Raw genomic sequence first — 13,493 nt, forward strand, 5'->3', positions numbered from 1 at the left:
CAATGAGTTGTTTCAGAAACATGCAGACCAACAACACAAAAGACCAAGCCCTTGCCCTTCCCATGCCTATGAATGAAACATGAATAGAACCATTTATTCCAGAACCATCATTCATACGCAAAAAGGCAGTTTCGTTGGAATTCATTAAAGAGATTTATTTTATGTATTTGGCCATCAGATAAATTGATAGCCAGTAGCTAGGTCACTTTTATAAGTATTAGCAGCACATTTTTGGAGGAAAGGTTTATCATCAGCTATCAGCTCAGATAGACTTGAACTCAGATAATACAGGGGCTGCTTCCAGACAGCACTTAAATGCACGTCAAAGCGGGTTTAAGAAACCGCCTTCGGAGCATGTTTAACTCTACATGCCACCCCTTAAAGCACATGCTTTCCTTGAGGGATGTCCAGATGCCCTTCTGGTACCTTAAGGGAAGGTCGCTCTTGGAAAATGAGAAAGTTGCTATCCTGAGCTGGAATTACAGCAGAGCCACTACCTCTAAAAGTGAAATTTGTAAAAATCTTCAGAAGACTATACAAGAAGCAACTAAACCTGAAGAAGGGACACCCATCCTGAAACAAGGACATAGAATACCCTGGGAACCCTTGTTGTTTTGTTTTTGCTTTCTTTGAATGCACATTCTGAGAACTCGTTCTTGCTTGGGACTTTGATGAATTTGTTTAAGGGGTAAAACCCCCATTCATAAAGATTAGCATTTGTGCTACTTCTTCAACCAAGCTTCAAGACTTATATCTGCATGTAACTACATTAGTTTATGAACTCTTTCATTTGTGGCTTTGGAAAATACATAAACATAAATGCAATGTTTGCTATAATGCTGTGAAATAGTCAATATTTGTTTAAATCTTATGTGCCTTTGTTAATTATACGTTTGCTACTTCAGTTCTATTATATACGGTGTGTAATAGGACAACCTTTCTCTATACCTTAAGGGAAGGCACTGAGACACCCAATCCCCCCCAAAGGCCTTAAAATAGACAATAACTTACCCGGCCACCATAGGCCTCGTAGCACACTTCCTGGAATGTACCCATGTAGCGCTAAGAGATGGCCGGGGGGGGGGGGTGTCAATTCCCCCCACCCGTTTCTTAGCACTACATTGGTACATTCCAAAAAGCATGCTGAAAGGCATAATAGTGGCCAGGTAAGGTTTTTTATTTTATTTTAAAGGGGGGTTTTTTTTTTGGGGGGGGGAGGACTTGGGGAGGTGGTGGGTTGCCTTTTTGCTTCTTCGGGCATACTGGGCCCAAAGAAGCGAATTGCACTGTGTGGACGGACCCCTTGGTAGTCCAGAGACTACAGAGGGGTCAGTCCCCACAGGACCCATATTCCATTAGACACTGGTCTTTTAGGAATTAATTAATTTGATTTCACCAGAGGCGTTGTTGGGATGCCTCCAGTAAAACCATGGGAGCTCCCACGTTAGGTGCCCTGTCTGGATGAGCTCTGAGAGCTTTCATGCTCTTTTCACGGGCTTTCCAGGAGTTGAAACTGGTCTGGTCCATAAAGGTTTACCTAATAATTTTATGAACTTCATGCGTCAGCAATAACCACAGACATGTATATTATAAGGAGTAAGGCGTAGGAAGTTTCCCACACATTTATGGCACTTAGACATAATTGGGGGAAGCTATCTAACTGAAGGCTGCCTATAGTCTTGAGATAGCTAAATAATACATTTGCAAAATGCATCATGGTTAGCATCATTTCCTCCCACACTAAGTATTCTAAACCTCTCTTTAAGTGTCTTTCATGATGTAGCTCAAGAAACCAATCTGAACAAAACAATTAATCATATCTGTCATTTCTGAACACATAACCCAATTAATATTAAAAGCAGCTTTATAATAACTTTCCCTCCCATAAGCTACACAAAACAGGCTCTACTATTTTTCCTGGTTAGCAAGTCCGTGGACTGATTCCATAGCTTTCATAAGAAATTACACCTACCTGGGATTTCATTGTACAAGCAGTCTTGGTACTGCGTACTGTTCCCAGAACATTGAGAAGACCCAGGGCTATGGATTTCACAGTAACGACTTCGATATTGGATCCCATCTTCATTACATAAGCTCCAGTCAGACCATTCAGACCAGCCTCCTTACAAAAAAGGATCCCAAAATTAAGACAGGTTCTATAGAATTATTATAACAACAACAATGACTACTGTAGGGATTAAGACGGACCAAAAATCATGGAATTTCTAAACATGGGCACCTCGTGAAATGTTGTGACATCTGCCCAATATCCCAGAGTAGGAACACAAGGAGAACCAAAAAATAACAAAATCAAGTATCAACCTTAACAACGGCATCCAGCGTGATTCAGAATGTGAACAAACATATTCTACAATAGCACTCTCATTACAGCTATGTTGGGCAATAGACCACACTTTGAAAGATTAGGCTATTTAGGGCTCACTCTTTTTCATTGCTTTCAAAGTCCAGAAGTACAATAACATCAGTCCTGGAATCTTGGAATACATTCTCAAAACATGAATTTTAACAGAAACCAAATGACAGCATCATAAAACATTGTGAGCTGCTTTAAGTACTTTGTTAAAATGGATTTATAACACATCAGGTACCATAACACAGAAGAACTGACAAAAAGCAACTGAGAGGCCAGCATTTTTGAGGCTGCCCTTCCCATCCTAACTGCATTACAATCTCTGGGAGGCAGTCACTAAGCTCTGAACAAAACTACACCTCAAAAGCCATGAGATACTGGAGCAAGTCATTAAACTCAGATGCTAACAATATTCACGTCTCTTCCTCTCTCTTGTATTCAGAGCATTTCACCTTCTGGTTGTATGCTTCTTTCCATGTCACAGAACTTGATCCAGCAAAACATAAAACAAAACTACTCTACCTTCACACAAGTGGGTATTGCACAGGGCTTCCTCCGTGTGCAGGCCAATGCAGATGTCCTCTCCATTTGAGGGTGCTGGGTTGGTGCACGTCCGAGTTCTCTGGTAGTGTCCACTTCCACATGTGGCTGAGCACTGAGACCAAGGAGTCCAGCAGGACCAGGAGCCTTTCACTGAGAATTAATAGAGGGAGGTGCATGAGTTCACTTCTGTGTTTACTTTAACCAAACCACCAATCCTAGAACTTTTTCACAAAGGAGGGGCAGTACAACTCTCGTATACACAGGGGATAGGGTTCCAGCTGAACTGTGGATATAACTGCCATTAAATGACCTTATTCCTAGTCCCAGCATCCCATCTCTGGAGGACCTAGCAAATTCCTAGAGGGACCATCTCCCCCCAGGTACAAGTAAGTGAAAATGTCGCTTTGGATTCTACAGTAAGGAAGATCGTACTATATAGTGAAATCCATTAAATTTTTAAATGCAGTATTATGTATAACTGTCCTGTATATCACAGGATCCAAGTCTCACATAGAAGAAATACAGCCAGCCCCCTACACTTGGGGGTTTAAGTTTTATTGATTTGGTTAGTATGTTCTCTCTAGGAATCTCTAGGTCCTCCAGGGCAGCTCTAGGATGAACACTGGCCAGAGGCTGCTCACAGAGTGTCACTGGAGTGCCTAGAGATTACTAGAAATAATACTTTTCTAGGAATCTCTTAAATCTTCCATAGCGGTGCTATGACTACCTTCTGACATATATTGACCATAGAGTTACCCTGGAGGAACTAGAGATTCCTAGAGATGTTGTCACAGGTTTAAAAAAGTAAGTTTTTTAAAATATGCATTCATTCCATTTTCATGGAATGTTCTATAGCCTTAGCCCCTGAAAAAGTGTAGGTCCTACTGTACACTAAAATGTATCTAAAGCTGTTAAATCTATTCAGGCTGAGAGGAGTAAACTGTAAGATAAGCATGATTTAAAATGCCTGGATTTTTTTTTTTTAAGAACTACAGGAGTTGAGAAGACTAAAGAAAGTTTGGTAGGTAATTTCTCTGGGAAAACTCCTCCATGAATATGGTGCTACTACCAGTAAGACACTTTCACTTTATTTGCCAGAAGCAGCTTTAGCAAGAAGAATAGTCAGGTATATATGGGAGAAAGTTGTCTTCTGGGTAACATAATTCCAACTTGTTTAAAGTTTAAACCACCACCTTAGCTTATATCCAGACACAGAACTGGAGGCAGTGCAGCTAACAAAGCACAGACAAAATATGCTCTTCTTAAACGCTTCTTCTGTTTTCAGTTTCATCCCACAAACTATGCAAGGGTGGTTGACTTCCAATGTTTCCTCAACATCTAGTTTTGGAATCTAATGCATAGAGAGACTAGAAAATAACCTCATTTGGCTATCTGTGCCCCCTAAAGATTTCTGGAATCAGGTCTGACCATTTGGAAGACTAAAAAGAGAGTGTGGATGTGCGAATGAAGTGCTGTAAGAAATGAATTCTGCACTGGGGAGACATACTGCAAATGTTCTGCAAGGATAATTATGTTCTATCACTTCCTTCATGCCTATCATAACTCATCTTCTAGCTACCTCTAGCTCTGGCTCCATGTGCATTTAGTCACGGGCAGAAAGCAGGGGACATCAAAGGTCTCAGCAGATTATGTCATCTTTCTGTGCCTGACAATAATGACATGACCAGATTCTTGACCGGTCACCACATGCTCATGGAGGAGGACTCCTGCAGCAAAAGAAGCAGCTCGGTGGGAGGCTGGTTACTGTGCAATGCATAGAGAATGCCAACCTCTTGGAAGTGTAATTTATGATGGAAGAATTCAAAGACTTAGCTGTGTTAGACTGAGTTAGTATGCAAAGGAATGAGACTGAAAGAAAAAAGTTGGTACCATACATTTCCATAGATTTAAGAATATTTCATCAGATAAATGGACTTAAAACTACAAAACTTTAAGTGATTAACCTTTTCCCCTCCATTTGTTTCAGAAGAGCCACAAGATTTCTTTGCAAGTTACTAATAGGATGCTAGTCATAGTTGTCATGGTTTTGGGAAAGGGATGGGACCGGGTGTGTGTGTCGTTTACTAATCCAATTCAGCAAGAAATAAGAACATTAAAAAGGCCAAAGCCCAAGTACAGTTAAAGACCTGTTCACAATATTCATATAACACTATGATTCCACATTAACTCTCACGACGACATCCTATGGAATCCTAAGGTTTGCAGTTTGGTCAAAGGCAGCAGAAGAGCTTCTAAATTGAGAATTTTAAAGGTCAGACTACTGATCCCAAGAGTCCATAGGACAGAACTATGGCAGTTAAAATACAATCACAAATCTGCAATTGTGAAGTGTGAAAGGACTTCAGGAAAAGACTACCAACCAGAAATGGGCAAGCACAAACTCTTCTTGGAAACATCCTTACAGAATGAGGCAGAAAACCAAAGGACTTGATGTAGTCTAGAAGCTGCTATTTAAACTCAACACCTGATTCTGTATGGATCTCAGTTGACTAAAGGATGAAAGATGCAATATTTTATGGCAACTTATTTAGGAAACACCACTCTGAATGTAAATATTTCTTTTCTTGAGTTTGGCTTATAACCACAGCCTGACACAGTAAAAACATATGAAAGCAGGAATTTGTGTCTGACTAGTACTGCGAGATGAAGGTCTTCTGAAGTGTTGTATTTAACATATAGGAGAGTCATCATCTGGGTTCTGCTTCAGCCAGCAAAATGTTCTCAACAGGCAATTGTGTCCAAGAATGGTTGAGGGAAGAGGGGACCCATGCATAGCACACTGCCATCCCAAACTAAGACCGACAGTAAGAGGAGAAGAATAATTACCTGGACACGGATGTGGGTTACAATCTTGATATTCCATTGCAGATCCTATACAAGGCAGACCACCATTTTTGGGTTCTGGATTGGTACAGGTTCGCTTCCTGGTTCTGAAGCCCAGTTCACAATCCCGGGAACAAGATGACCATCCACCCCAAAAGGACCATCCACCATTGATGATCCTAATAGAGGTTTTTCCACTTTTCAGAAGGTCATCAACCAGAGCTGGAGAGAAGGAGCAGGTAGGGAAGAGGAGAGCCGAATTGGAAAAGTCAACATTGGAACATATAAAACCCCTTTAAAAAGATCAAACACAGCCTTCTCAAGGTTTCCAAATTTTCACTTGACATAGAAAGTATGCCCAAACTCTCTCATGTGCATGATGTTATCTTTATTTTCAACGTTGAAGTTACAGAAGTGAGCAGGTTAATTCAGGCAGTTAGCATGATCAGTTATGCTAGATCAGAGGTCCCCAAACTAAAGCCTGTGGGTTGAATGCCATCCTCCAAGGTCATTTACCCAGGCACCATCTTAAACTTTAGACTTCAGATATCTGCAGCATGCATAGGTTCGTGTTTTTTTTTTCAAACTATACTCCAGCCACCCAATAGTCTGAGGGACTGTAAATCTGCCCTCGGCTTAAGATGTTTGAGGACCCCTGTGCTAGATTATACTGGAAACAACTTTGCTTCCCTTTACTACAGAAAACCTCAGCCATATAGACAAACCAGCTTCTCCCCTTGTTTTTCCAAAGAAATGAGAAAAAGGAGTTTATGGCTGAGTAATAGTAAATTGGCAATGGTCCTGCTTCCCAGTGATATTGTTTTAATCCAATCTCATGCAGAGGTGCATCGCAACCTCACTGACAAGAGGAACCAGCATATTTTTATTTAGCTTATTTATCAAGGTAAATACTCAAATGTGAGGCTTTAGTTATCATAGAAAATTTTGCACCCTATCTCAATTTTATAAAATGCTTGTTTGTTTCCCCAGCCCGACCCCCTGCAAATCTTTTTGCTTATAACCGGACCTCCAATTCTTCTTCTTCATAGAATGACATGCCTACCTTTATTTAGTAAGGACCCTAAAGCTCTTGTGCTATGTGGTACCAACAGCTGTTGTGAGTCTGTACTGTGAATGATTCATCTTGGCTAAATTTTGGAGGAGTGACTTGTTTGGAAAACAACTTCACGACTATTTCATTCAGAATGGCCAGGGAATTCAGAGGTTTGTAGACTATTAAAATAACCTTTTCAAGTTGTAATGTAAGAACACTATCTGCCCTCTGGGGTAGGGGTGTCAACTTTGAATCAGTCTGGCCAAAAACAACATATATCGAAGCTGAGTAAGTTAGGAACTGACTAAAAACCCCTCTGATCCAACACTCTGTTCCAAAGGCAATCGATCAGATGGTTCTGGGAGGCCAAAAACCAAGGCACAAGCCAGAATGGCACTCTCTTACAAGTGTGACCACAAGGAGAAAATAGCTAGGTCTTCTGGCTAATGCCTATTAGTATCTATTGTTATTTTTTCTAAACTAGGAATTACCAAACATTCTAATTTTTCCTTGTCAAGAAATTGTTCAAGCCCACAATCACTCTAATGTAGAAAATTGCTACTTTTTGCAACTTTTCAAGAGTCTACAATCAAGTGTGCCTGCACTACACTTGTATTTCATTTAAGGCATAAAACATATTATGATATTGGCAGTTTTATTTTTAGCCCTTTCCTTAATGATTCTTGGCAGGGAATTCACCTATTTCACAGCAGCCAGTCATTGGGTCAATGTTTTCCTGAGATTTCTGTCACACCCTCAAGATCAAATTTCTTGAGTAGTCACTGCCAGCTCAGTCTGCTTGGTAAGAGATTAATAACTGATTTGGAGATTCCAGGCCAGCAACAGTTAGAATATTTATCCAACAAATCTCTGCAGGTAATTATCTATCCAATCTCTGAAGGAGGCTAATAAAAAACATTTTTCAGGAAATTAATCTGGCAGATTAGAAAGAAGAAGAAAAAGACTGGAGGCAAAATAGAATTTTCTCCCAAAGTGACAAGGAAATCGTCCTAAGACATGTAAAAGACTATTATTGCCAATTCACACAAAATGGCACTTCATTATGTTCAAAGCAGAAGCTATGTTTATTTCTATCTGGCCAAACCACAAAAATGTGGCAAATATAGGTTATGCTCATCACATAATGAGCAGCAGAAACCAAAGTGAAACCAAAAATATGGCCTGAGTCTGCTGGTTTTGATTTGTCCACTGCTATTAACAACGGTTGGCTGATATCTACCCCTACTTTTCATCTGGCCATGCCTCTCATAAAAATAGTAAGGAGCTTAGCTTGACCACAGGTTATCTTCAGTTGAAAAGGTACATACAATCAGTGTCGCAAACTGCTGAGCCATCATTGGGGCAGAATCGAGATTCCGTCTTCTTTCGACCAAACTGGAGATCATGGGGGTCGGCAAGCTGAGCCCGGCAAGTGTAGCGGAAGCGCTGCTCCTGGCGAGCCCCACTTTGGGTGATGTTGGTGGGCATCCATGGTGTCCATGGCGTGTTTCTCCGCACCTCCGGACATGCCTCTGGGTTGCATGTTTTATACTCCTATGAAAAAGGGGAAAAGAAAAGAAAAAGACACAGTCCTTATAATTTGTCTGAGGAATTGGAATGCCATTCAACGTAATAAATAGGTTTCTGTAGAAACAGAAACAAAACTCAAAGGTAATATATGCAATTATTGCTCCCTCCTACTGCAATGAAATCTGTAGTCACACATAGCTGCATTAAGTAAAACTAAAAATATTAGATTTCATTTAATCATTAATTTCCTCATAACAATTTCTATGAGTCTGCTGCAAAAAAAAGCAACAAAGAGTCTTTTGGATCCTAAAAATTAACAAATTATTATGCCTCTGGCTTCAGCAAAAGAATAATTATATGCCAAACATAAACAACACATGTAGAAGAATTCCCAATTTATTAAAGACTCATGAAATGACATTTATTAGGATTATTGTGTGAATCACCAGATGGGATAACAGACTAACCTAGTTAACTATCTTTTAGAAACTCTAGAGTAGGGCAGATTTTGCCAACTTCTTAACTATGTCTTCAGCGACCACCTGTTTTCTTTATACTGCAGAGCTCAATGTGAGTCAATGAGAACTGAACTAGGCTCATTTTGCTTAGCCCCACCCCATCATCTTCATAGTCCCATCTGGACCTTTTCCTGACATGATGCTAGAATATAAAAGAGACCCCAAGAGCTGGCTTTCAGATATGTCATGATTCATTAGGAATCAAGTTTTTCGTAACTCTTAGAAGTGTAGGCACTGGTCTCACAGAAGCAGAGCTTTCAAATTAAAACAGAATTCTTCATCAGGCTAAATGAAAGGCATATGTTTCTTGACATTCCATAACTGCAGAATGTTGATCCAACACTGCAGCAGGTGATCCCTTGTATGTTTTTAAAATAGAAAAAATTCTGTTAGCTCTTCCACTTGTGTGTGTGTGTGTCTGTATGTATGTGGTGAATGCCAAGAAGAAACACTGAGGGAAGAATGAGCACCATTGTGAGGAAAGAGAAAAAAGGGAATGAATGCTTAGGATGGTGATAGGCAGAAAGACCAGAAGTAAAAGAAAGAATCCTGATGAGAAGAGGATGTGTCTATACTGTAGAAGGGACAAGGGATGTGTCTACACTGTAGAATTAATGAAGTTTGATACCACAAACTGCTCAATGCTATGGAATCCTTTGTAGTTTACTGAGGCACAAGCGATCTTTGGTAGAGCAGGATAAAGACCAAGAGAAACTATAGCTCCCATGATACCATAGCATTAAGCCACAGCAGTTAAAGTAGTGTCAAACTGCATCCATTCTACAGTGTAGATGAACACAAGGATTGTGCAGAAGAGCCAGGAGAGAATCTTGCCAAAGACCTTGTCTTTGTTCCCTATGTCAACAACCTCATCCATTTTCTGTTGCATGCTCAGCACTTTCTTCTTCCTGCATCAAGATCCAGACTACCATTAAACAGGAATCTGATGAAAATGTAACTGGAAAAAATATAATCTAGACCAGCGGTGCTCAACCTGTGGGTCTCCAGGTGTTTTGGCCTACAACTCCCAGAAATCCCAGCCAGTTTACCAGCTGTTAGGATTTCTGGGAGTTGAAGGCCAAAACACCTGTGGGGACCCACAAGTTGAGAACCACTGATCTAGACTAAACTAAACTAAAACATACCACAGCACAGCCTGGGCAGGTGTTTCCATTTTCACAGGATCTCTGTCTTGAGTGCACTCCTCCACCACAATTCGCACTGCATTTATTCCAAGGGCCCCATGATGCCCAGAAGATTGGTAAAGGGCACGGACTGTTCTCATTGCAGAACCTAAGTGAGGAAACATTGTGCGAAGGAAGAAAAAGAAAGAACAGTGAGCCAGTGTCCAGAGTACAAAAAAGCCAGGAAAAGTTCTAAATAACTCTTCAAATAAACCCTAACACTAGGGGTGGGTGTGGGTGGACATCATCTTTCTGGAAAGCTTCCATCTGGTTAGTTTATTAGAAATGCAAATTCAGCATCACAAGGAAAAGTGACTGGCCAGATACATTAATTGTATTTTAATCCCATTGAAATCAATGGCAATTAAGTCTTGACAAATTTATTCCTTTGATTTCATTGGCATTCTAGCATTTTTGTCTGCACTGATCCAAATCATTATTGCCTGCGTTCAAGTCAAGGAACTGGATATACTTTAAGAATCTGGGGTGTTATTTCATTTAGTACTTTAGTATTCATTTGATCATTTTAACTAATGAGACTGTTTTGCTTGCTGATTTGTATTTACAGTATTTACTTATTTCTCCAACATCAATCTGTCTATCTTTTCTCAAAAACATAATTCAAGCTTCTGAATCTCTTTATTGTTTCACTGATTGCCTTTTTATACCATTTGTAAACAATATGTCCTTTGGGTGGTTGTCTTTTCATCATGAACCCCGGCTCAGATTGAAATGATGCTGATATATCAGATGACAGTTTCTAAACATACCTTATATGAAATTAATTTTTACTCTCTTTTAAATCAAAGAAATCAGTGCTCCTATTTAACCATTCAATTTTTAAAGATATACCATCATTAGAAAGAAAGAGTTAAAATTCCATTTCCAAGGGCTATGGATTTAATCAAGAATAGAAATATCTAAAGAGTTCAGAATAAGACCTTTTCCATTCTAAATTTGAATGTTTTTGAATTGAAATTCTAGGCCAAGACATCATTTTTAGTAACTTATAGGTTGCAGGTGAATGTATATTTTACAAATGTTGTGGATGTAGTCAAGTATGGAAATATCTAGAATTCAGAATAATGAAATGAGTCATTTTTACTATTTTAAATTACTAACGATGTTTTTCTTCTTAACATATCTAGGTCAAGAAATATTTTATAATAACATATATGTTTTGCTTCTGCATTTGCACTTTCAGGAAAAGTACCACATGTGTTTTCAAATGCTGAGTCCACTGTTGGGTCATGATTGTGTGCGTGTCCCATTGGCTACTAATATTTGTATAGCCCTTTAAAACACACGTTCACATTGAATTATATTTCACAGTTTCACTGGCATACCTTCCCTACACCAGCAAAATGCCCACTGTGATACTAAGTGTTATGTGTTGTGCCTGTGCTTACAGCAATACATATCAAAGGACTCTAGATTACCTGGACTGCATACAGGTTCATTTTGTAGAAATCAGCAAATAAGCCAGATGCACTTTAAAATTGTACTTCAAATGCATTTAACTTTCACTCAATAGATGAGTAATAAACAACATTAACATTGACTTCAAGGGACTTTCTCTTTATGTACATAAGTAACACCACAGTTTGTAGTGGAGGCTGATTTGCACGAACAACCAATAGTCATCCTACAGTTGTTTTTAAAAGCAGCAGCCATGCTGTCCTCTCTTTATAAGGAACCAAATAAATAATAACTACTTCTCCATGCAAACAAATATTGGTGCTGCATGTGGCTTTAAAGCTCTTTGAATAACTGTGAACATTTATTTCCGTTATGCTTATATTTTTTAGTTGTTGGTTCCTTTCTGTTACAAACCCGCAGAAGTGGAATCTATAAGGTAAAGGTCAGTTTCTCCTTTCCTCCAGTGAGTTAGCCAATTTACACTTCACAGCTACACACAAATACTGTGCTATCTGACTTATAAACATGTATGGTTTTGTAGACGTTTTCCTGGTAATCCTACAAACTTCCATCTTTTCCCAAAGATGTGGATACCTTCCCATTTTGGCTCCATTTTTACTGGCACTCATCATTTCAATTTGTTTTTAGACTGGGGGACGGATGGACCATGCAGAAGGCTGCACAAGCATTCATAGAGTGGTTGAGATGGGAGAAGTAACATTATGCAATATCAAAGGCAACAATCCTTTGCATGTTTTAAATGGCCATGGTGTGATTAAAAGCTATGACAACATCTTGAGGCATGTTATTATCTGGATCCTGCATTTCCCTCCTAGGGACTGAAAAACAGTTTACTGTTTAATGTAAAACAACTAAGAGATAAATATGAAAACAGCCTTAATAAAAATTAACCCAAAATATACACAAAGCAAATTAAACAGCATATATTTCCCAATAGCAGTAGAATGTAATTGTGAAACTATTATTCAAAAAAAGGTTTGAAAAAGCAAAATTTTACAAGGTGCTTGAAAAAAAAAAGGATTGCCAAGTAAATATATCTGATGGGAGTGTTCCATAACCACAGAGAAGACCTTTTCCTGTTGCCAGTTGCCCAACCTACAGAGATGGGTGCCACCAGAAGAGAGGCAATAATCTGAGGAATGGGCAGGTTCATCTAGGAGAAGACATCTAGGAAAGGACACTAATCCATGTGGTGTAGGTATCCTTAAAAAACCCCCACAGAAACCCAGATCTCTTGAGCCAAGAAGCGTGACAGATACTTAGGGATGGGGGACGACTCTCACCGCTCCTCTCTGCTTTGTCCGACACAGACCCTGCCTCCGTATCGCGGAGCAGGGTTGCTACACGACCTCTGACGGACCTGAAAGCCAATCCCACAGGAAGTGCTGCAGGGGGCCCAGGACGACCATGGTGTCCAAGCTCCATTCCTGACAGAGGGGAGGGGGGAGGAAGAAAGATAAAACATGGCATCTGGGTTAATTTCTTGTGTTTTGTTTCAATTTCATGGAAAATTCAACACCACTGGCTATGGAGTAACCAGCAGGTTGTGCAGAGTGACTGGCTCTACAAAGAACATGTTAGTAAAGTTAAACCCAAGAAACAGAGGGAGACTCAAGTGTTAGTATTCCAAAGAGGATTTGAGTCTTTGTCAATGTCTATTTCAAACAACCACCACCTAAAAAACCCAGACATTCTACATTCCCCCTCATTCATAACAACCTTGGATAATTTTGTGGGTTGATAAAATTTATTGATAATTTTATGAGGGTTAATATACATGATACTGGAAGGTGTTGGCATAGGTAATTAAATATTATCTGGCCTCATACTAAGGGTTATCTGATTATTGAACCATTATACCCATTCTGTTCAAAGCGGTGGCCTATGGACTAATGCCAGTCCATAAGCCATTAGCTGCTACTCTTTGGTAGGTTTCGAAGAAAAAGAAATATGGCACCAATCCCCAACACAGTAGAAATATAAAAAATAAATCTTCCCTAGAAGCTCTA

At 39.6% G+C, this 13,493-nt stretch overlaps 1 protein-coding gene across 12 annotated transcripts in view; it reads right to left on the minus strand.

Moving 5' to 3' along the window:
- sema5b (semaphorin 5B) overlaps window positions 1–13,493 on the minus strand; it is a 583,141-nt gene that overhangs the window by 85,115 nt on the left and 484,533 nt on the right. For 10 of the 12 annotated variants that reach the window (XM_062971530.1, XM_062971492.1, XM_062971254.1 and 7 more), the window contains 6 exons: window positions 12,768–12,911; window positions 10,006–10,153; window positions 8,141–8,366; window positions 5,762–5,980; window positions 2,894–3,064; window positions 1,973–2,122 (listed from right to left, as the gene is read on the minus strand). In XM_062971530.1, the coding sequence (XP_062827600.1) occupies window positions 1,973–2,122; window positions 2,894–3,064; window positions 5,762–5,980; window positions 8,141–8,366; window positions 10,006–10,153; window positions 12,768–12,911 (1,058 nt within the window). The remainder of the gene's footprint in view (window positions 1–1,972; window positions 2,123–2,893; window positions 3,065–5,761; window positions 5,981–8,140; window positions 8,367–10,005; window positions 10,154–12,767; window positions 12,912–13,493) is intronic. The other 2 variants (XM_062971457.1, XM_062971628.1) reach the window with 2 other exon arrangements.

Source organism: Anolis carolinensis, chromosome 1 (genome assembly GCF_035594765.1).
Source record: "Anolis carolinensis isolate JA03-04 chromosome 1, rAnoCar3.1.pri, whole genome shotgun sequence".
NCBI classification, from domain to species: Eukaryota; Metazoa; Chordata; class Lepidosauria; order Squamata; family Dactyloidae; genus Anolis; species Anolis carolinensis.